The sequence below is a fragment of the Aquarana catesbeiana genome, linkage group LG01, assembly GCF_042186555.1.
Source record: "Aquarana catesbeiana isolate 2022-GZ linkage group LG01, ASM4218655v1, whole genome shotgun sequence".
Taxonomy (NCBI): Eukaryota; Metazoa; Chordata; class Amphibia; order Anura; family Ranidae; genus Aquarana; species Aquarana catesbeiana.
In genome coordinates, this window is record NC_133324.1 from 432,036,335 (window position 1) to 432,061,252 (window position 24,918).

Here is a 24,918-nt window from a genome sequence, read left to right on the forward strand (position 1 = left end):
TGGTAAAATGCCTAATCATTACCCAAAAATTGTATTCAAGCCTTGCTGTGTGCAAAGGTGTATATGCTTTGGAAGAATAAGCCACGTTGGGTGTCCTGCATGTGTGAAAGTTGCTATGTTGGTAAAACTATTCATTGTACATTTTAGAATGGGGTGCCTCCAGATTGTACACTGTTTTTAAATGGTGCCTTGACTGACGGGGGTTTCTCAACCTCTCATCTTGACTGCTAAAGTTTTTCTTAATAGATACCAAGCATGACATGGAATTCTCTCAATTCAGAGCAACCCAATTTTTATATTTTACCAAAAATTGGGTAATACTGTATTTTGTGATTGTGTACCCTAAAATTGAGTATTTTTACAGAATTTTTGTGCTTAAACTGTTATGCTAATATTGAGTGTCAAAAATTGATACCATCACTTTATATTTTCCAGGGTCTCTGCTTTCAGAAAATGTTTTAAGGCCTAAAATTGTTTTTTAAACATTTGTGCATGAATTGGCTCCAGACAGAAAAGGGTTAAACAATAAGGAGGTGACATGCAAGGGGGTGGATGATAAAGACCCCTCCTTGCTTGGCACCTTTTCTCCATGTTAAGGGGACAAGGGCCACTTCTCATCTCGGTCTTCAAGAGTTAGGGGTTTGTGGGTGTGGCTGGGGGGAGGATTATTAAAATCTGGAAGCAGTTTTAGTATCAGGAGGCTCAAGTTATCTGCCCACCCCCCAGGCAAATGAGTAGAGGGTACATTATTACCCCTTATACGTGTTCCCAAAGAATGTAAATGCACACACTGACCTACCAAAAAAAAGTAAACCTGTTAGTCATGTACTCCAGTTATGCAAGTCCACCGTCATTACCACCTGGTGAGGATTCCCTGTTGCTAGATTGTTACCCCGCTACTGCCACTAAATGAAAGAATGCCTATTGCTGCTGGAATGTAAATCACACCAGAGAACCCTAGGGACATCATTGAGCATATTTGGTTAAAATTGTCTCCCATGCTTCTGGATGGTTTGTTTCCAAATGGCAGCTGGAGATTCGTGTAGGCGAACTGGCCAAAGATGGTCCCAAGCCCGAAGCACATCCTAACGTAGAAGAAGCATAATAAACTATACAGATCTCAATCTAAAAGGACTCTGTCCATCAATCCTCAAGCAACTTTATTACATGCCAAGTCACAAAGAGTTATGTTATCATGCTCCTAATCCATTTTCACTAGTGTCTTGTTTAACCACTTGAGTGCTGGAAAGTTTTACCCCCTTCATGAACAGGACATTTTTTGCTATTTAGCACAATGCTACTTTAACTGGCAATTTCGTGGTCATTTAACACCGTACAGAAATTACGTTTTTATATAGGGTTTTTTTTTTTTTTTTTTTTTCACACATCATTTTCTTTTGCTGGTATTTTATCACCACTGGGTTTTTTTTTCTTGTATAAATGAAAAAAGATTGAAAATTTAAAAAAAAAAAAAAAAAATCTTAAATTTAGGCCAAAATGTATTCTGCTACTTGTCTTTGGTAAAAAAAAAAAAAAAAAAAAATCCCAATTGCATATTGGTTTGTGTGAAAGCTATAGCATTTACAGACTATGGTGTGTGGTTGTACAGTGGCTTGAAAAAGTATTCATACCCCTTGAAATTTTCCACATTTTGTCATGTTACAACCAAAAACCTACCAAAAACCTAAATGTATTTTAATGGGATTTTATGTGATAGACCAACACAAAATGACACATAATTGGAAAGTGGAAGGAAAATGATAAATGGTTTTCCAAATATCTGTAAAGTGTGGCATGCATCTGTATTCAGCCTCCTTTACTTATATCCCTAACTAAAATCTAGTGGAACCAATTGCCTTCACAATTTACCTAATTAGTAAATATTGTCCACCTGTGTGTTTAATCTCAGTATAAATCCAGCCATTCAGAGGCCAAGGAACACACCAGACAGGCAGGGATAGAGTTGTGGAGAAGTTTAAAGCAGAATTGGGTTATTAAAAAAACAAAATCAAAAACTAAGCTTTGAACATATCATGGTGTACTGTGCAATCCATCATCTGAAACTGACAGGCCGGGTAAGGAGAGGCCCATGGTAACTCTGGAGGAGCTGCAGAGATCCACAGCTCAGGTGGGAGAATCTGTCCACAGGACAGCTATTAGTCGTGCACTACACAAATCTGGCCTTTTATGGAAGAGTGGCAAGATGAAAGCCATAAGGAGTCCCATTTACAGTTTGCGAGAAGCCATGTGGGGAACGCAGCAAATATGTGGAAGAAGGTGCTCCTAGTCAAGTGAGACCAAAATTGAACTTTTTGGCGTAAAAGCAAAACACTGTGTGGCAGAAAACAAACACTGCACATCACCCTAAACACACCAGCCCCACTGTGAAACATGGTGGTGGCAGCATCGTGTTGTGAGGATGCTTTTCTTTAGCAGGGACAGGGAAGCTGGTCAGAGTTGATAAGTTGGATGGAGCCAAATACAGGGCAATCTTAGAAGATAACTTGTCTGCAAAAGACTTGCGACTGGGGCAGAGGTTCAGATCAAATGGAATGGTTTAGATTAAAACATATTCATGTGTTAGAATGGCCAAGTGAAAGTCCAGACCTAAATCCAATTGAGAAGCTGTGGCAAGACTTGAAAATTGCTGTTCAGAGGCTCTTCATTCAATCCGACAGAGCTTGAGCTATTTTGCAAGGGAGAATGGGCAACAAATTCAGTCTCCCTAGATGTGCAAAGCTCGTAGAGACATATCCAAAAAGACTTGTGTGACAGACCTAGCCAGAACAGAGGCTGTTGGAGAGGACTGTATGCAAGCCTGTTGCCTTTTGATTATGGGCCCTGTATTTTCAATGGAACAATACTCTTTGTGAAGTGAATTAAAAATCCAGTCTGAACTGTACTAATCGGACTCCGTCGTGTATATATTGTATGGGGACTCCTTACTGTAGATTTGTGTCCCTGAAGAGGGAGGGGGGATTCCTCCAGCAGCCCCCTGCTGATAAGACTGATTCATTCTGTTGGGACACATCCTGTGAGGAGATGCTGGTGTCATTAATTCCAACTACCTGTGTTTATGTTAATTGAATGAGCTGATGACATTGTCCTCTATACAATGTAGGAGACGGGACGACTCCTATTGGAGCTGCTATTGTGAGAAATGTCCTGTGATAATTTAACTCAGTCTGGGCAATAGGTCATATCTCAGTCACCTAGGCTGTATAAAGGATTAGTTAATTAGCTCATATCAATTATGTTAATTAGGTTACAGTTCTATTGTTAGAGGAGGTTCCAACGGCATATAAAGTCTTGTAAATTTGAGTCTAAATAAACAGTTCTTGGTAGCAACAAGCAAGTGTCGCCTTGTTTTGTGCTCAGAGAGGTTGGGATATCTGTATACAGACTGGGAGGAAGTGGTATATGACGGAAGCACTCAAGCGGAGTGTGGGACGTTCCGTGACAACTTGCATCTGTAATTGCAGCGAAAGGTGGTTTTACAAAGCATTGACTCAGGGAGGCTGAATACAAATGCAGGCCACACGTTTCAGATATTTATTTGTAAAAAAAAATGTGAAAACCATGTATCGTTTTCCTTTCACTTCACAATTATGTGCCACTATCACATAAAATCCCAATCAAATCTAATTCAAGGGGTATGAATACTTTTGCAAGTGTGTGTATGTATTATACACTGCTCAAAATAATTAAAGGAACACTTTGAAAACACATCAGATCTCAATGGGGGAAAAATATCATGCTGGATATCCATACTGATATGGACTGGGTAATGTGTTAGGAACAAAGGGATGCCACATCGTTTGATGGAAATTAAGTTTATCAACCTACATACAAAGGACTGAATTTAAAGACATCCCAAAAATCAAAGTGAAAAAATTATGCAGCAGGCTAGTCTATTTTGCTGAAATTTCATTGCAGCAACTCAAAATGGTACTGGTAGCTTGTATGGCCCCCACGTGTTTGTATGCGTGCCTGACAACGTTGGAGCATGCTCCTAATGAAATGATGGCTGGTGTCCTGGGGTATTTCCTCCCAGATCTGGACCAGGGCATCACTGAGCTCCTGAACAGACTGAGGTGCAACCTTGCGGTGTCAGATGGACCGAAACCTAATGTCCCAGAGGTGTTCTATTGGATTTAGGTCAGGCGAGCATGGGCGCCATTCAATGGTAGCAATTCCTTCGTCCTCTAGGAACTGGCTGCATACTTTCGCCACATGAGGCCGGGCATTGTCCTGCACCAAGAGAAACCCAGGATCAACTTCACCATCGTAGGGTCTGACAATGGGTCCAAGGATTTCATCCCGATGCCAAATGGCAGTCAGGGTGCCCTTGTCTAGCCAGTAGAGGTATGTGCGTCCTCCATGGATATGCCTCCCCAGACAATCACTAACCTGCCACCAAACTGGTCATACTGAACGATGTTACAGGCAGAATTACATTCTCCATAGCTTCTCTTGACCCTTTCACGTCTGTCACATGTGCTCAGGGTGAACCTGCTCTCATCTGTGAAAAGCACAGGGTGCCAGTGGAGGACCTGCCAATTCTGGTGTTCAATGGCAAATGCTAATCAAGCTCCATGATGCCAGGCAGTGAGCACAGGGCCCACTAAAAGACGTTGGATCCTCAGGCCACCCTCATGAAGTCTTTCTGATTGTTTGGTCAGACATTCAGAGCAGTGGCCTGCTGGAGGTCAATTTGTAGGGCTCTGGCAGTGCTCATCCTGTTCCTCCTTGCACAAAGGGGCAGATACCGGTCCTGCTGATGGGTTAAGGACCTTCTATGGCCCTGTCCAGCTCTCCTAGAATAACTGCCTGTGTCCTGAAATTTCCATGCTCTTGAGACTGTGATGGGAGACACAGCAAACCACCTGGCAATGGCACGTATTGATGTACCATCCTGGATGAGTTGGATTGCCTGTACAACCTCCTATAGGGTCCATGTATCGCCTCATGCTACCAGTAGTGACCCTGATCCTAGCCAAATGCAAAACTAGTGAAAAACAGTCAGAAAAGATGAGTAGGGAAAAAAGTCAGTGTCCACCTGTAAAATAATTCCTGTTTTGGAGGTTGTCTCATTGTTGCCCATCTAGTGCACCTGTTAATCGGTTCTAGCAGCTTTGGGGTTAGCGATATTAACAACCTCCTATATTGTATTTTTCTAAAATTGAAAAATACTTAAAGTTGTTGTAAATATCAGCCAAAATATGAGAAGTTGATACTTCTAATCTATACTGTGTATTTGTCTTTCTCCAAAGCACTGAATGTAATTCCTTGCTGCTGCCCTGTTATCCATTATGAGTCACTTCTGGCAGCTTTTCCCGACGCAAAGCGTTTTAAAATGGTGATGGGGAAGGAGCTACAGCACTCGACTTGTAACCACAGCTGTGTTTGTTCTCAGTACTGTGTGAAGGAGGGTGTGTCCTTTACCTCCAATCAGGGCTGTCGGATGTGTGAATACTTTAGATCCCTACCCCTTCCTCCTAGAAAACTAGAGAAACCCTTTTGTTTTTAGAATGATCTACAGAAGAAATGCCTGCAGATGCAGCTACAACTTATGTAGGCGGATTTGTTTCATCTGTGTATTGCCTAATGCTAGTCACTTCACTGGGTACGTGGGAGGGTTTACAACATGCGTGCTCAATGTGTGGCCCTCCTGCTGTTGCGGAACTACAAATCTCTTTAGGCATTGCAAGCTTGTCCGTTACAAGCATGACTACCAAAGGCAGAGGCATGATGGGAGTTGTAGTTTTGCAACAGCTGGTGGGCCACAGGTTGAGCACTTATGGTTTACAATCACTTTAAATGCTTTTTCTTCTATACATTTTTCATGAAGTTGTCTCATTTTGCACAGAAGGGGGTGGAATAACTGACACGGAAACATGGGGTTCTTTCACATGGGTGTCGTCTTCACACTTTTTGCTAAAGCCTTGTTCACACAGGTTGATTAAATCCATGCCTTATGCTGGGCCATGTTTTGTCACCCCAGAAATGCAAAGGTGTTGCGTTCATTCCCAAGCTGACAGTCACTCTGTCCATTGGGATGCAGTGGTTGCACGAACACAGCAGCTGCTCCCAATATGACATCTGTGCTCGTACACAGCCCCAAATGCACCCAGGGTGACACATACCCACATAGATATCACATTGGACAACAGTGGGACTACTGGCATGGATGTAATCGCCCCTTGTGAACGAGGTTTAAGAAAAAAAATTGAATATGGTCTCGGGTTAGGAAGAAAACAGGGCTGCACACCACAGGAACCTTCCAACGATTTTATTCCAAAAATAGCAAATGACAGCCAGCAAAGACAGTGTAAAATCGTTGGGACGTTCCTGTGGTGTGCAGCCATTCTTTTCTTCCTATTGATCATTGGTGAGCCATGGCTTGCACCCGGACTGTAGTGAATGCTCACCTGGAGTGTCGTCTTCCTTGTTTGAATCTATGGTCCTGGGTTAGTTTGCACACCCCTCTTCAGTTCACATCCATTTGCACTTTAAACAAAAATGTTTCTTGCATAAAACAGACAGCATCCATTTAGATCTGTCTTAAAGAAAGCGCCATTTTTTTCTTTAGATAAGTTTGTTTTTTTTTTTTTTTTTTTTTTTAATTATTAAAAAAGACTTGAATGGACAAGAATGTCAGTGGCTGATCGTTTGTTTACATCTATAAGCCCTTAGGAATGAATTTCTGTCAGTTTTCAGATGAAAAAATGGACATACAGAATGCCCATGTGAATGGCCCTTAAAGTGATTGTGAAGGTACATCCCTTTTTGTTTAAAAAAAAACAAACAAAAAAAACCTTTTGCCATTTTGCCAATTTCTTTAAAGTAGAATTGGGAAGCCCAGTGATCATTCTATTTCCTTTCCACCCCGCACTATTGTGTTCTGCCAGCCTGGAAGGAACAAACCCCCACCACCACCACCGGTAGAACAAATTTATTACTGCTAGCAGCTATAGCCACAAGTAAATCGCATGCCAAAAATCTGAGGGGCTCGTTGTACCAAAGTCGATCGATGGCTTGACTTGAGCACAATAAGCCTGCCCATACATGTATTGAAATTCAGCCGGTCCCTGCTGAACCAACCAAATTTAAATCCATGCATGGCTGGCTTTAAACCTACCGCTTTTAACGATTTCCTAAACAATTACATTCAAGGCATGCCTAGAAATGTAACGGTTATGGTTACTAGTGTGGTTTTGTGCGCCACTGAACTGAAATGTCAGCTATCAAATGGCTGGTGATGTAGCTGATCACAGCTGAAGCAGCATGGCAACTGCAGATCAAACAGGGGCTAAGATGGCAGCTTCCTTGGCTATAAAGGATAGTAGGGCTTGGTTCTTTATTAGGATATGCGTGATCCCACAACAGAATGCATTTAAAAGCAGAAAAAAATATTGCAACAACCTTGTGCAGCTAAAGCGTTCTACTATAACCAGTTACCAACCGGCCCATAGCCAAATGACGGCTGCAGGGTGGTTGGATAACTCTGTGAGGACGTACCATGATGTGATCCCGGAAAAACGTTCCCGTGCACTCCCCGGGGCGCGCACATGGTAACATCCGTGACTGCTGGGTCCTCTGGATCATCACGGTAAACGCCCGCTGATCGCGGCCGTTTACCATGTGATCGCTCCGTCAAATGACTAAGCGATCACATGTAGACAAACCAGCATCATGTCAGGATGCTGGTTCCTCTCTCCCCTCTTTGTACCGATCGATACAGAGGGGGAGGGATCGGATGGCAGCAGCACTGTGGACTGGATGTGTAGTGCCCACAGTGCTGCTCTGTGACGTGCAGTCACATCCATGGAAGTCTCACACGTGTGGTATCGCCGTACTCAGGAGGAGTAGGAGAATCTATTTTGGGGTGTCATTTTTGGTATGTACATGCTATGTGTTAGAAATATTGTATAAATGGAAATTTTGTCTTAAAAAAAAAAAGCGTTTTAACCACTTCCCGCCCGCTGGCCGTCATACAACATCCTTGACTTTGTGCGAACAACTGCAGCTACAGGCATCATTCAGATATCAGCTTTTTCAGCCAGCGCTTCCCTACACCATAAGAACGATCATAGCGGCTGTTCCACTGCTTGATCATTCTTACGGGAGGCGAGTGCCTCAGGTGCTTCTACCGACTCAGTTACGATCGAAGCCAGGATTTTTTATTTTTTTTTATTTCAGGCTTCCCAGCCTAGAGGTGAGATGTGGGGTCTTATTGACCCCATATCCAGGCATGTACTGGCCATTGGGACTACCGGGAGTTTTCCGGTGGGCCGATGGCTCAGTGGGCCGGTTTCAGTGACAGCCTAGGGGGTGGCTTTTGGGGCTATTGCCCTGAATCTGGGGTCCAAAACCCTGAGTCCCAGGGTTTCCCAATCACAGGGCCACGGACCACTACCAGGCAGTGGCCTCTCTGCAGCGGTGCGGCGGGCAGTACGGGAGAGAGATGACCTCATCTCTGACCGCCCGCCCTGCATCACCGCTGTTCCGCCCTCACTGTGCTGCCGCGGGCAGCAGAGAGATTACTTCATCTCTCCCTCTCTCTGGTGACCCTGATGTAAGGGGGAGGCTCTCTAGCGAACCTGATGTAAGGGGGAGGTTCTCTGGGGACCCTGATGTAAGGGGGGCTCTCTGGGGACCCTGATGTAAGGGGGGCTCTCTGGGGACCCTGATGTAAGGGGGGCTCTCTGGGGACCCTGATGTAAGGAGGGGCTCTCTGGAGACCCTGATGTAAAGGGAAGGCTCTCTGGGGACCCTGATGCAAGAATGAGGCTCTCTGGGGACTCTGATGTAAGGGGGGCTCTCTGGGGACCCTGATGTATGGCAGAGGCTTTTTTGCGCAATTGCGTATAGTTTATACACTGTTTTTGTGCGTGTTTGCAAAATTAAAGTGGGCTGGTCTGAACGAAGTCCAGGGCCAAATTTTTGTCCCAGTCCAGCCCTGCCCATATCTCACTGTAGAGAGGACCTGTCATGCCATATTCCTATTACAAGGGATGTTTACATTCCTTGTAATAGGAATAAAAGTGATCAAAACATTTATTTTTTTGGACAAAAAAATTTTGTCCCCGTGTGCTCACATGCAGAAGCGAATGCATACGTAAGTCCTGCCCACATATGAAAATGGTGTTTAAACCACACATGCAAGGTATCGCTGCGATCGGTAGAGTGAGAGCAATAATTTTGGCTCTAGACCTCCTCTGTAACTCAAAACATGTAACCAGTAAAAAAATTTTAAAGCGTCGCCTATGGGGTTTTTAAGTAGCGAAGTTTGGTGCCATTCCAAGAGCGTGTGCAATTTTGAAGGGTGACATGTTGGGTATCTATTTACATAACTTCATCTTTCACATTATGCAAAAATTGGGCTAACTTTACCATTTTTTGTTTTTTGGGGGGTTTTTTGCTGCGCAAATACCGTGCGAGATAAAAAGTTGCAACGACCGTCATTGTATTCTCTAGGGTCTTTGCTAAAAAAACATATATAATGTTTTGGGGTTCTATGTAATTTTCTAGCAAATAAATGATGATTTTTACATGTAGGAGAGAAATGTCAGAATTGGCCTGGGTGTTCCAGAACGCCTGAAGGTGCTCCGTGCATGTTGGACCTCTGTATGTGGCCACGCTGTGTAAATGTCTCACACTTGGTATCGCTGTACTCAGTAGTAATAGCAGAATGTGTTGTTTTGGGGTGTAATTTGTGGTATGCGTATGCTGTGTGTGATAAAAAAAATAACCTGCTAATATGACAATTTTGTGAAGAAGGAAGAGAAAAAAAAAAGGAAGAAAAAGAAAAATCTTGATTTTTGCAAAGAATTGTGGGAAAAAATGACAACTTCAAAAAACTCATCAAGCATCTTTCTAAATACCTTGGAATGTCTTCTTTACAAAAAGGGGTCATTTGGGGGGTATTTGTACTTTTCTGGCATGTTAGGGTCTCAATAAATTAGATAGGTCGTCAGTACAGGTCAATTAGTTTCAGTATAAATCACACAAATAGGAGACATCAAGGGAACACAAAGACACTGAATTTCAAAAGAGCCAACTTCCCTAAACTACAAACCTTGCTAAAAGGCATAAATTGGGATAAAATATTAGGAACAAAGAATACAGAGGAGAGATGGGTTTGCTTTAAGAGCATATTAAATAAGGGCATTAGCCAATGTATCCCATTGGGTAATAAATTTAAAAGAGCAAACAAACATCCTGGATGGCTTAACTCCAATGTAAAAATGCATATAAAAGCAAAGGAGAAGGCCTTCAAAAAATACAAGGTTGAGGGATCATCCACAGCATTCAGAATTTATAAAGAATGCAATAAGAAATGTAAGGGTGCAATTAGGATGGCTAAGATAGAACATGAAAGACACATAGCGGAGGAGAGCAAAAAAAATCCCAAGAAATTCTTTAAGTATGTAAACAGTAAAAAAGGGAGGACAGACCATATTGGCCCCATAAAGAATGAGGAAGGACATCTGGTTACAAAGGATGGGGAGATGGCAGAGGTATTGAATTTATTCTTCTCCTCAGTATTCACGAGTGAATCGGGGGGCTTCAGTAACCAAAACTGCAGTGTTTATCCTCATGACACAACACAGGAAGCACCTACATGGTTAACAGAGGACGGAATTAAAATTAGACTTGAGAAACTTAACATTAATAAATCACCGGGACCAGATGGCTTGCATCCGAGGGTACTTAGGGAACTCAGTCAGGTGATTGCCAGACCGTTGTTCCTAATTTTTACAGACAGTCTATTGACTGGAATGGTGCCAGCTGATTGGAGAAAAGCCAATGTAGCACCAATATTTAAAAAGGGCCCAAAAAACATCCCTGGGAATTACAGACCAGTTAGCCTAACATCAATAGTATGTAAACTCTTGGAGGGGATGATAAGGGACTATATACAAGATTTTAGTAATAAGAATGATATCATTAGCAGTAATCAGCATGGATTCATGAAGAATCGTTCTTGCCAAACCAATCTATTAACCTTCTATGAGGAGGTGAGTTGCCATCTAGATAAAGGAAGGCCCGTAGACGTGGTGTATCTGGATTTTGCAAAAGCATTTGACACAGTTCCCCATAAACGTTTACTGTACAAAATAAGGTGCGTTGGCATGGACCATAGGGTGAGTACATGGATTGAAAACTGGCTACAAGGGCGTGTTCAGAGGGTGGTGATAAATGGGGAGTACTCAGAATGGTCAGGGGTGGGTAGTGGGGTCCCCCAGGGTTCTGTGCTGGGACCAATCCTATTTAATTTGTTCATAAATGACCTGGAGGATGGGATAAACAGTTCCATCTCTGTATTTGCAGACGATACTAAGCTAAGCAGGGCAATAACTTCTCCGCAGGATGTGGAAATCTTGCAAAAAGACCTGAACAAATTAATGGGGTGGGCGACTACATGGCAAATGAGGTTCAATGTAGAAAAATGTAAAATAATGCATTTGGGTGTCAAAAATATGAATGCAATCTATACACTGGGTGGAGAACCTCTGGGGGAATCTAGGATGGAAAAGGACTTGGGGGTCCTAGTGGATGATAGGCTCAGCAACGGCATGCAATGCCAAGCTGCTGCTAATAAAGCAAACAGAATATTGGCATGCATTAAAAGGGGGATCAACTGCAGAGATAAAACGATAATTCTCCCGCTCTACAAGACTCTGGTCCGCCCGCACCTGGAGTATGCTGTCCAGTTCTGGGCACCAGTCCTCAGGAGGGACGTACTGGAAATGGAGCGAGTACAAAGAAGGGCAACAAAGCTAATAAAGGGTCTGGAGGATCTTAGTTATGAGGAAAGGTTGCGAGCACTGAACTTATTCTCTCTGGAGAAGAGACGCTTGAGAGGGGATATGATTTCAATTTACAAATACTGTACTGGTGACCCCACAATAGGGATAAAACTTTTTCGCAGAAGAGAGTTTAATAAGACTCGTGGCCACTCATTGCAATTAGAGGAAAAGAGGTTTAACCTTAAACTACGTAGAGGGTTCTTTACTGTAAGAGCGGCAAGGATGTGGAATTCCCTTCCACAGGCGGTGGTCTCAGCGGGGAGCATTGATAGCTTCAAGAAACTATTAGATAATCACCTGAATGACCGCAATATACAGGGATATGTAATGTAATACTGACACATAATCACACACATAGGTTGGACTTGATGGACTTGTGTCTTTTTTTCAACCTCACCTACTATGTAACTATGTAACTTCAGGTGTGATCAATTTTCGGATATTGGCACCATAGCTTTTGGATTCTATAACTTTCATAAAGACCAAATACACCGATTTGGGTTATTTTTACTAAAGATATGTCGTGGTATAAATTTTGGCCAAAATATATGAAGAAAAATTACTAATATGCAAAATTTTATAACAAACGAAGAAAAATGTTGTTTTTTTTTTTTATTTACAGAATTTTCAGTCTTTATTTTTTATTTTTTTTTGTGCTATATAAAAAAAAAGAACCCAGCGGTGATTAAATACAACCAAAAGAAAGCTCTATTTGTGTGGGGGAAAAAAGGACAAAAATTTCATATAGGTACAGTGTTGCATGACTGAGTAATTGTCATTCAAAATGTAAGAGCACCGAAAGCTGAAAATTGGTCTGCTTATTAAGGGGGTTTAAGTGCCCAGTGGTTAATAGGCTGCGTGTAATGAAGAAGCTCCAAACCGTCTCCACACATGGAAGCAGAGGACCCGGCAGGAGTTAATATAGGAGAAATACAGTGGCATCTACTTGGGGTACTTTTAGGAATAAAAGCAATAAATGGGATTGGCAAGATATCCAAATGTAATGCAACACTTGCACATGATTAAAAATTCCTCATGTAGATAAACCAAGATGAAAAAAGCTACTACAAAAGTTACGTCTTGCTGCTGGCCACAGAGGGTTGCCAATGATCCCTTAGTTACAGGCTTTTCTATATGTGCAACTTCATAACTTGTGAGTGGAATACTGCAGGGCTTTTTTTCCTCAGCGAATAGGTGCAGGAACTCACCCTCTCTGTCCAACTCTCCGCCCCAACCATGCCCAAACTCTGCCCTGGCCAAACCCCACCCCCCCGCCACACTTTAGAGGAGAGAATTACAGCGGCACCAAAAAATTGTAATGAGTTAAGGCTTAGAACTGTGTATCACATAAGGCAAATCCAACCCCCCCAGCTCTCCTCATCACAAATCCCCCCCCCCCCACCGAAGCTCTCCTCTCATCACAAATCCCCCCCCCCCCGAAGCTCTCCTCTCATCACAAATCCCCCCCCCCGAAGCTCTCCTCTCATCACAAATCCCCCCCCCCCCCCCCCCCCGAAGCTCTCCTCTCATCACAAATCCCCTTATCACAAATCATCCCCCCTCAGCTCCCTTCTCATCACAAATTCCCCCCCTACACACACACATACTTTCCCAGGTTTCCTCTCTGCACAAATCCCCCCAACTCCCCTCTGCTAAACGCACACAAACTTTACCTCTCTGCACATATTCCCCCTCCCCCACACACTTTCACATTGCACTCCTCTCTGAATGACTAAGGATTAACGTCCAAAACGTGTAGGCTGTTTTAGAGCTCTGTACATGTATTTAATAAAGGAATATTATTTTGGATGTCATCCTGAGTACCTTACTCCTCTCTGAATGAACTCAGTCTATGTAAACGTTCTCCCTAATTTTCACAGTGACAGATCCCTCAACTCTTCCACCGTCACCGCTCTCCATGGTATGTGCAGGCTCTTTTTTTTTTTTCCCCCCAGCACACTACAGTGGATCGGAGAGCTCCCCCTACTGTAGCACAGAGGTGAGGAGGTGTTTCTGAGCTCCTCGGCTCCATGCTACAAAGTCTGATTAGCGGCAGCAAGCAGGCAGGAATGGAAGCTTCCTCCCAAATCACTGCAGCAGCTGAAAGTTGGGACCTGACCAGTGATCGAGGGAGGCAACAGCCCTGAGTACGCAGTGCTAGCACAGAGAAGCCAGTAGAGGAAGTGAGCTGTGCAGAAAAGTTCCTCTACTGGCTTCAGTATTAAATGACAGGCTGGAGAGGAGAGGGCTGCCAATTGTGCCGGAAGAAAAAAAAAAAAGGCCTGGAATACTGTATTAAAGTGTGATAATATTCTTCCACAAGGTTGTTGAGCTGCATTTTCTGCTTTATGTTTGCAAATTTAGAAAAGTGAATGTTGGTAAATGAGAAGCTCTGTTCGCTTTAAAAACCCAGTGGTGATTGGGGGGGGGGGGGGAGAAAAGCAGGAACTTTAACAATAACTGTTATCGGTAAACAAAAGAACATACATTCCACATTAATAATTATGGTAGCTAAATTAGGGTGTGCTGCAACTTCTCCAGCATTACTTCTGTTTCATCTTGCTGGAGGTGGCCATTTTGTTGAAGCACAGAGCAGTCGCTTCCTTGGAGAACTCTTCCCCTTTCCTTGGTCTCAAAAACCTTCACTTTCTGTAATTTAAAATGTGTGCATTTTCAACCTTGATTGTATTGTATGTATTGGCTTAGCTAGAGGGGAAGGCTGACAGAAGTTTTACAGTGGTGAAGTTTCATAGGACAGTAGCTTCTGAGGCAGAAAAGAGATAAGATCGGACCCTAGCTTGTAAGTTTTTTTTTTTTTTTTTTTTTTTTTTTTTTAATTCTTTTGTCTCCTTGGCAGCAGAGTTTGTTCTGTCACCGGTCCTGCTTTTCTTTTCTCTCCCTAATCTGTATTCCCTTGGCACAGTTTGTGCTATTCCTGATGCTTCCCGCCCCCTCCCCTCAAGCAGTAAATCTTTAGGCTGGCAGTAGATTTACCTCTAGTGTCTCACTGATTGCTGGCACAGTGCTGAGAAAACGGGAAACGGTGCAGAACATGGTGAGATGAGCCTTACTGGATTTTAAACGTATAGGCACTAATTTTATATAGCCGTGCTTGCTAAAGGGGTCAGCATGCAGTGATCTATCAGAGCTTAAAGTGGAACCTTAGTCAGAAAACTTGTTCATCTGCATGCAAAAACGCATCACACACACACTACCTCTTGACATCACCTGCCCATATGCATTCACACTTTCATAATAAGCGTAATGCCTTAGTCTGTTGCCATGTGATTCTCCACCGTGACTTTCCTGGTGGGAAGACTGGTGATCGGATGAACATTTTTGTTGCTGCCCCTTGTTGTTGTCGTCAAACCACCACTGGAAGTCGTCAGGACTCACAAATGGATATCTTTGTCAGACAATTGTCCATGTCAGTGGGGAGTGATGTGGAAGGACCCTCCCACTCCACAGTCCAGAAAAAGAAGAATTTGGTACTGATGTGTCCACAGTTTCTAGTTCAATACTTTTTTTATTTATTTAAAATAAAGTAACAAGGTAAAGCACCAGATCCACCCATGCAGGGGCTAGAACTGACAGCATGGGTACAGTAAGGCTTAGGCGGTGCAAATAAAGAGTGGAAAAATCATCAGTATTCAAGCATAATAAATATGAACACCAGGAAGGGGAGGTCAAGGAAAGCTCCATGTAGCTAGTAAGCATAAACCTCAACATACAAAGTAGCAGACAACTATGCAATAGGCTCATGTAAAAACCAAGAGAGGGGAGCAGAGTCCCATCAAGAAAAAAGGAGAAGGAAGCAAAAGAAACAAGAGGCAAAGACAAGGGGGGGGAAAAGGAGAGACGGGCTCTGGATCACCAGGGACGTCAATCATGGACGTCCCACACTATTCAGAGGGAGAGTAGGAAAGGCATACATCCACCATTCCTGAAGCTTTAAAAACTTGGCTTGGGAATGTGTTCAGATTCAAGAACATATTTGGGTCATGTAGGTATTTTTAAGCTTTTAGAATAAATATGGTGGGTGAATTTTTTTTTTTTTTTTTTTATACCCCAGTTCCCCTGCTCACAGAGCACTTTTTTCTAGCATGTTTGGATATTCACAGTGAACATAGGTTCACTTTATTTACCAACATTTGCTGTAAGTGTAACGTTTGCTCTGCTTCCTTATAGATCGCAGAGCTGATTTACTAAGCACTACACAATGCTATCATAAACAAAAAAAAAATACATATTACAAAAACTGTTTCATTGTAATTGCGTTCAGGGAAACAACCATCGCCATCCTAATGTGTGTTTAGGCTTACATAATCGAGAAGAAATGCCATGATGGGGAGTATCTGTGTTTTACATGAGTTTGTGGGTTTTCAGTGGTAGGTGGACTATAGCTTGTACTGGGGGGAGTTAAACCCTAACTTTTTTCATTGAGTACACAGAAGGTGGACTTTGAAAACCTGAGCTTTGTATTACATTTTTTGAAGACTTTAGTAGCACATTACTTTTAATGTAAGCTTCTACATCCAAGAAACTATAGTAGTATAACTGATCTTCAAGGTTCAACACATCAACCATTATGTATCCTCTGTTCACCTTCGTAGACTTCATAGAGTGGCAGCGTAATCGCACAACGTTCTAATTTTAAACTACAAGGCTAGGCTCACACCTATGCAGTTTTGAGGTGCGTTTTGCATTTTTAAACACGTTTTTCATGTGTTATGTGTTTTTTTTTTTTCCCCCTCCTTAACAAACTGAGTAGCCAGTTGTTAAGGATGCGGCAGCTGCCTGCTCCTTAACAACCGATGAGTCCTCAGCTGTCAGTGAGATTCCCCACTGACAGCTGAATGTAAAAAAAAAAAAAAAAATAGCTTGGCAAGAAAAAAAAATGGCAGGGGGGGGCAACCCCCAAAGTCTATACCAGATCCGAGCATGCAGCCTGGCAGGCTAGGGGGCAGGGCAAGCGGGTGGCCCATCTCCCCTCCTGAACTATACCAGGCCACATGCCCTCAACGTGGGACACCTTGTCCCCATAACCCTGGCTGGTGGTTGTTGGGGTGTTTGGGGGGGGGGGGGGGGGTTTTATCAGAATCTGAACCATACCAGGCCACATGCTCTCAAAATGGGGGAGGTGCTTTGGAGTTCTGCCACCCCCCCCCACACCAAAACACCTTGTCCTTGGAGAGGGCCTCTTCCCGACAATCCTGGGTGGTGGTTGTGGGGATCTGAGGTAAGGGGGCTTATTGGAAACTGGAAACCCCTTTTAACAAGGGCCCCCCCCCGCTCCCTCATGTACATACCCCTACTCATTCACCAAAAAAAGTGTCAAAATAAACACAGGAGGCAGTTTTTAACAATTCCTTTATTAATAAAATTAAACAACAATGTCCCCTGATTGTAGATGCACCCAAAAGGGGAGGCTCCACTTGTCTTCCACCGTCTGGGATCATTATGCATTTCATTAGGTTGTGTATTACCATACTAATGCCAAACTATCTCAAGGTCATTGGGAGTCCCCTACCCCAGCACAGAGTGTGACAGAAAAATGACTGCATGTTCAGCACAGGCTGTTGCTCTGATTTCAGGTATCAATTATTCTCTTGCAACGTCCTCCTATGCAAGCAATTTCATAAAAACATGATTAACTGCAAACTGAAATAACTACAATATCAGTCTCCTTTATTTTCTGTGGAAGCACAGAGTAACCCTTTAGGTAGGACTACTAATTGGCTAGATCTACCTTGGCCTTTTTCACCCAAATGTCTCTGGCTACAAGTGCATCACCAAAGCAATTGGTAAGATGTGAGACACTGGACCAGAGCAATGCTTTTCAAAGTGTATTTATTATCTTTTAATGACTAGATTTCAGCAGAAGTGTAGCATTTATAACTTGCATATTCATACTATGTAATGTGCTTGGTATATTTTAATAATTTCTGGGATATAGAGAATTGTGAATTTAACACTAAGACAGATTTCAGGTGTGAAATGGTGTGCCAGAACTGTGATGTTTATTAAACTTTACATCCTAGCCTACACCAAAACTGCCTTGCATTAGCCCACCAAAAGCAATCTACACTGGACCTAAAGTAAATCTATTCAGTAAGAAATATGGGGGCTGTTATTTCACCTGCTTTTAAAAATGCTAGCTGCATAGCTATTTTACAACCTCCACTTTTTGAGTCACTGACAAGGAACCAGTATGCAGCAGGCAACCACGCTGCTTACCAGGTTAGCAACGTAATGAAGCCATTTAATCACAATGACAGCCAGGCTTCTCCCCTTTCATAAATGGCAGTTGAGCTAGTCCCAATGTTGCACAATATATCACTGTTGGTATAATGGACAATAAAGATTCTAATTGTGGCTTTTTAAAAAAACTAAAAATGGAATGTTTTTAAATTATTCAAAACACATTTACTTGGGGTAGATGATAAATTATTGAAGAGGGGCAAGATTTGTTTCCTTTTTAAGGATCCCTTTTTTTTTTAATGCTGGTCGTAGATGTGTATTAATCATGCTGGGAAAGGTGAGGCTTCTATTTCAACTTACTGCCTAAGAATGCTGCACATGCATAAAGAAACTATGCATACACAGTCCCTTCCTAATAAACCCCAACACGGTAATTAACTGTAGTCCTGAAATTTTGTAGCATCACCTACAGCTGTCTAATGTGTGTTTGTTTTTTGTCCCCCCTCTCTTCTCCTTTAGTTGCTGGTCATGATTCTGTTGAAGATGCTACTGCATGCATGGAATTAATGCTCTGGAAAGTAAAAGAGGACACTAAAGGGCGGCGATAGAAATCCTACATCTGTTTATGTAAAAATTAAAAGCATTTCTGTATACTATGATAATTGTCAACATTTGATATGCCTATTCTGCTGGTATCTTTAAATTGTTTATATCTGTGAGCTTTGCACTAGCACTTGTCTTGTCTCCTTGCATCCTTTTTCTCCCTAATCTAGATGCCGTATGTAGATGTATGAACATTTCAACGACTGCTTTCTCAGTCAGCCTACTCAAAGCTAAAGTTCAAGTTTTTGGTAGCTAAAGCTTTAAGCTACTAGTTTGTTTTTTTTTTTTGTGGAAATTGTACCTAAATGAGAAATGCAAGGGTGCTGTAGCAGTTTTGATGGGAAGTATGCTACCAGTGAACTCAAATAACTGCTTCCTATTTCAAAATAAATATTTAAGCACGTGTGAATTTATTTGGACTATGGTATAATAGACTGTACCTGGACAAAGTCTAGTAAATGATGCCCAGTAGAAGGCTTTTGTTAGGCACTTTTATCTGATCCCTCCCTGGTATTTCTGGATGACTTCTGGTACTTGTTAAATACAATGCAAAACTGCCTTGGGGCCCATTTACACCATTTGTGGTGTGGTAACACATTAAACACATTTTACATGTGGTGGTGCCATTCAGTGTAAATAACACCTTAACGCATCTTCAAAATGTACATGTGCTGTAATGCAGCACACGGTATGGTGTCCTGTGTGTTGAACTGTGAAAATGCATCCTGCACCAGGTTTTTGTGCTTGATGGTGCAATGCAGCCATTTGCCACAATGGGTATCAAAAATAGATTAAGATGGCCATAGCAGCATACCGTGTTCTGGTGTGAATGGGCCCTTAACCCTGGAAGGAAAAAAAAATAATAAATATTGGCCTCCTTTTGCATTGTTTTAGGATTCTTGAGATGGTGGGGTTACAAAGGGAAAGTTGAATTCTCAGTGTTAAAAGGCCTCTTTTGTGGCATAACATCTGCCCATTAGTTACAGTTATTAACATTAAACTGAGAAAAAAAAACTACATTAAACACTAAAAGTCACAGACTTTTCTTTTATAAAGAAGCAAGCTTCAGATAGAATTAGTGTAATGAAGAGGAATCTTGACTTGTACCACTTGTGATGTTACAATGGTTGCGTGTCATGCCTTGCTCTTTCTCCAAGTTGCAAAATCCAGCAATTGCAATTTTACATTTAACCTGTAGGTCAAAGCTACTAATGGCTTTCATGCTGTTATTATAGACCGTATCTTCATGGCATTATTTAGACCACTGTAGTAATTTTGTTTCTGTTAACGTGAATAATCTTATGCCTTTCGGGCTATAGAAATATTGCCACAGATGCAGTTTTTGTATAATTCTTTAATAATTATAAACATAGATCTATAGTGTTAGCTGTAACAGAAAAATTGTATCCCTAATACAATGTTTTTTCTATTACCATGAGTTACTATGCATTTTAGTTAATTTGAAAAGAAAACCTATTTACACAGCTCTATAAAAAAATTTACAGGTGTAGTACAAAAAAATATATTCTAGAGACATTGTCAGACAAAACACAATATTGCACACCCAAATCCTGTTTCAGTTGAGAGAAGACACTGGTCGTTTATGCAGCTTCTTCGGCTGAGCAATCAATGCCAGCGTAGGCAAACTTCTCGTATAGTGTTGTATTCACATAGGTCTGCAAAAATAAAGTATTCACAAATATATATAAAAACCATTTATAAACACATAAAAAGCAATAAACTGTTTGAAAATAAAACTGGTGAAATTGTTATCTTCCGTAGTAAGGTGGACCTATCCTTCAAATTTACACTTCATATTAAATTGGAATATGTAAGATGGACATTCAGCACCTGACAGCTAAACCTAATAAAAGCTTGTTCTACAGCCTTGTGTGCATTAAAGAGAGGGAGGGGAGGACTGTGGGTGCTTACTGTCTTGAGGGAAACAGCAGTGAGCGCCTAGAATGGAATGACTTTCTTCCAAATTGGCTGGGGAATTGTGGCCAGGGTTGTTGCGGTGTCTACAAACGTTTTCTATTCTGACCATAAACTATTGGTTTATCTACGCAGGTCAGAAGTTCAACTGCAGGTTATATGCACCTGTCAATTCTGAATGATTTCAGCAGTGTGCTAAACTGATGTAATCAAAACTAGCTCAAAGTAAGTTGCCAATGTCACAAGCTCTATGGCAAGCAAGCATCTGTTCATAGTCTGTTGTTTTGATTAGCAGAACAATGAAGTACACAAGGTTTCATCCCATATATGTAGAAAATTACAAACTGTAGTATACAATTAAATTTGATACTTTTTTTTTTTAAGATGTGTACTTTATGTACAGTTTTGAATTCGCATTTACCTTTCTTTCCTCTAGCATTCGTGTCAGAGACATCAGAATTTTGGCAAATGACGGTCGTTCATATGGCTTCTCACGCCAGCATTGTCGCATAAGATCATGCCTTCAAAATATATTTGAAAAAAATTACAGATTATTTGGCATATTGGTTACACATGTATTTTTCTGTGCTAGCCATTGAAAATTAATGGATTTTTACAGTGATCAAAATATGGTTAATATATGAAAGGTTAGCCAAAATCATTGAGAGATCTTTGGTTGTAAGACCCTACTCCTTGGAAATTCTAGTAAACTAAATGATAGTGTGAGAGTATATCTTGCACAAGAGGAACATGGTATTATATAGCGATTTCAGATTTACACAAATTAGTGTTATTAACCAGTTGCGGAATACGGGTGTGTGAAATGTACAGGACACACGCCCTGTCCCTCTCTCCCTGCTACCACTCCCCTGCTGCTCTTGCCAGATGTCAAAATGACAGCTTGGACTTAAGCCTCATATACACACACACACTTAGATTTTCGGACAACCGAGCTTCCATTTTTTGTGGCATGCTAGTCTCATGTCGAAAGTGAAGAGGTTACTCACAATACGAAATTTTTTTTTACAATAGAATACAACTTCAGAAGTGACGTAATGTGTTAAATAGTTTTTTATGTATTCTTTTTGTTTCTGAGCATGCGTAGTCTTGCTCTTATGATTTTTTTTTTTTCATTTGAAAACTACTAATGAAATGAAAATCGGACGTTGAGTTCACATCCGACAAAAATTTTATAGTCTGCAGATCCAGCTTTTGTCTGACGAAAATGTGAAATCGGCTGTCGAAAGCGCGGTACTAACGATCTGAAAATCATCAGACAGCTCGTCGTACAAATTTTTCCATCCGATTTTCGTATCCTGTGTATGGGCCTTTACTCTGCATCACAGTCCTAAACAATGGATTGAACACTGTTCAGAAGCTCTGCAGGCACTGTTGTTACATAGTTATTCTGGTTGAACTAGATGCACTTGTGTCTTTTTTCAACCAGACTAACTATATAAATATGTAACAGTGGCTGCAGAGCTTCTGAACAGTGTTCAATACATTGTTTAGGACTGTCAGAAAGACAGCGGGCTCCATTCACAGAACCAGATCACACGTGGTATGTAATGGCCGGACACATTTTGCCTAAATATCACATGCAATCTTGAAACTGTCAATTTGCTATACCATTTTGCTGTATTTACGACAAAACACAGAATATACTCAGTGAATATTGCATGAAAAGGCGATTAACTCAATTCACAGAAAGGAAGAAAGAAATGTATGCGGTAAATAAGTAGTGGTCCTGGCATATGATAGTTAAGGAACCAGCACCTGCCGGCATCCTTCAGAACCAGTAAACAACATGGTTGCTCGGGAGCAGACGACCTCCACATCCTTAACAACCGATGAGTCATCAGCTAGCAGTGGGGTTCCCTGCTGACAACTGCATGTAAAAAGAATTGCTGGAAAAATTAAGAAAAAAAAATGGCGTGGGGTCCCCCCCAATCCATACCAGGCCCTATGGGTCTTGTATGGATTTTGAGGGGAACCCCCATGCCAAAATTAAAAAAAAAAAAAAAACATAACAGGCCACATTCCCTCAACATGGGGGGGGGGTGCTTTGGGGCAGGGCCCCTCCCCAAATCCTCTTGTACTCAAGGGCCTCTTCCCCACAACCTTGCTCATGGGAGTCTGCAGGCAGGGGGCTTATCAGAATCTGGAAGACCTCTTTAACAAGGGCCCCCAGATCCCGCCCCTTCATGTGAATAAGTACTCATTCGCCCCCCAAAAAATGTGTAGTGTAAATAAACATAGGAGGCAGTTTAAACGTTTTCTTTTTTTCTAATTTTTTAGTGTCTCAGAGCTCAAAAATGGAAAAAAAAAAAAAAAAAAAAAAGTATACGAAATACCTTTGCAATGCAAAGAAAATATCTACTAGAACTAAAACCCTGCTCAATGTCTAAAAGCACCCTTATGAAAAAAACATTTGAGCTGTATCCCATTAACAAGCTCAACAAAAGCCACTGTGTATACAACATAGATACTCTTTTGTGATATTATTTATGATGGATTGGAACTGGCTAAATCTTTGTCACAGCAAGGTCTTTGAGATACCATACATGTATTGTCCACACCCACTACTTCTCCATTTCACCAGTAGGTGTCAGCACACTATTTAACAGAATAATGCTTGAGAAATGTAAATTCTAATTTGCACATCTGAATGCAAGAAGGCAAATATGGTGACCAGTTCTAAACATCAACATCAAATGTTGAGGTGCTGACTGAGTGATTAATTAGTGGCATTTCTTTTAATAAATATGGTGACCAGTTGTGATGTATAATTTTAAAAGCAGATTCCAGTTCTGTGGTATAAACTGGTCTTGGAGATAAGTGACATATGGCCATTATGTATTGAGGAAACATGGAAGCTGTCATGATAATCCAAAGGTTTCAGCACTCAGAGTTACAGAGCCGCAACAGGTATAGAGCTCTGAATTTCCTAATCTGCATGCTTATTAAAGCGGAGTTCCACCCAAAAGTGGAACTTCCACTTTAAGCACTCCTCGCCCCCTTACATGCCATATTACATATTTGGCATGTAATTTTTTTGTGAGGATTGGGTACCTTGTTTTGAGAGGGACTTCCTGTCCAACGTCCTGCTTCCATCTCTTGGCCACCTAGGGGATCCTCCTCTCCCCCTAAGCGGCCCCTCCCTCTCTGCAATCTTCTGGGACATGTCACAGGCTGACTTTTAATAAACTAAAAAACAAGTGGAACTCCGCTTTAAGTGGAATAGTGACTTATAATGTTTGAACCTGAGACAGCAAAGAAACTGACATTCTTTGGAGATCTCCTGTTTAATTATTGAAGTGTATATTATTTTCTGGTTCACAAATTTTATAGCATGCTGAGGAGGAGGAACCTAATAGTTAGAGAAATAAGAACACCATTAAGACTATTTTTCCCAGCAAGATTTGTTATACTGTGGTATTTTTGCTAGTTTGGATGCAAATAGTGCTTTTAGGGGTTCCCGAAACCACATTGTAGTAAAAAGGGATTTCCAGAAATGAACACATTTACAGTAATAACTTATAAAGCAATACTCAGAATATCATGCTTTTCTTACACTTCATCATCGCAGTTGAGAGGTTTTTCAAGTCTGTACCCTTGAGGTAACTTCTCATAGAGTTCTGCACATGTCATGCCACAATATGGAGTCCCACCTGCAGGTAGGGAACAGGTTCTGTTAATAGATATATAATATCAGCACTTTAAAACCACTATAGAAACCCCGATATTAATATATTATCTCTGGGTCTACTAAACATTCTGCTTTAGCTTTTTCCTTAATCGTTTTATTAATTTCCATTGGTGATCTGTTTACTTTATAAACATAATTTAGGAATTGTAAAAATATATAGGCAAGTCTTATTAATCACAACCTGAATAAGTAAGAAAAAAATATGCTCAAGCAAGAAAGTTTAAAAAAAATAGGATATGTCTGCAATTCCTTATGAATGTTTCCCATGAATGTGATCAGTTAATTACGTAACAAGTCTTATTTGTCAAATAGAACACACTGGAGGGGGTTTACTAAAACGAGATCACTCAGAGTATGGTGCAGCTGTGCATGATATCTGATATGCAATTACGGTAGCTTCTAACTTTAGCTTGTTCTATTAAGCTTTGACAATAAAGCCTGGTACACACTATGGGGTTGATTTACTATAACTTGAAAGTGCAAAATCTGGTGCAGCTTTAAGGAGAAACCAATCAGCTTCCGGGTTTTATTGTCAAAGCTTAATTGAACAAGCTGAAGTTAGAAGCTGATTGGCTACCATACACAGCTGCACCAGATTCTAAATGCTCCACTTTTCTTCCCATATGAGTATATTTCCGTTCAACCTGGCTGGTT

General features: G+C 41.4%; 2 protein-coding genes across 2 annotated transcripts in view; one reads left to right on the forward strand and one right to left on the reverse strand.

Moving 5' to 3' along the window:
* The window catches only part of LOC141148420 (RNA exonuclease 1 homolog), a 196,085-nt gene extending 175,828 nt beyond the window's left edge, over positions 1 to 20,257 (forward strand). Inside the window, exon 16 of the mRNA XM_073635918.1 lies at positions 18,537 to 20,257. Coding sequence (XP_073492019.1) covers positions 18,537 to 18,625 — 89 coding nt within the window. The 3' untranslated portion in view covers positions 18,626 to 20,257. The remainder of the gene's footprint in view (positions 1 to 18,536) is intronic.
* The window catches only part of TEK (TEK receptor tyrosine kinase), a 151,819-nt gene continuing 146,855 nt past the window's right edge, over positions 19,955 to 24,918 (reverse strand). Inside the window, exons 21-23 of the mRNA XM_073635905.1 lie at positions 24,130 to 24,226; positions 20,977 to 21,076; positions 19,955 to 20,296 (exon numbers count right to left, since the gene is read on the reverse strand). Of these exons, the coding sequence (XP_073492006.1) occupies positions 20,222 to 20,296; positions 20,977 to 21,076; positions 24,130 to 24,226 (272 nt within the window). The 3' untranslated portion in view covers positions 19,955 to 20,221. The remainder of the gene's footprint in view (positions 20,297 to 20,976; positions 21,077 to 24,129; positions 24,227 to 24,918) is intronic.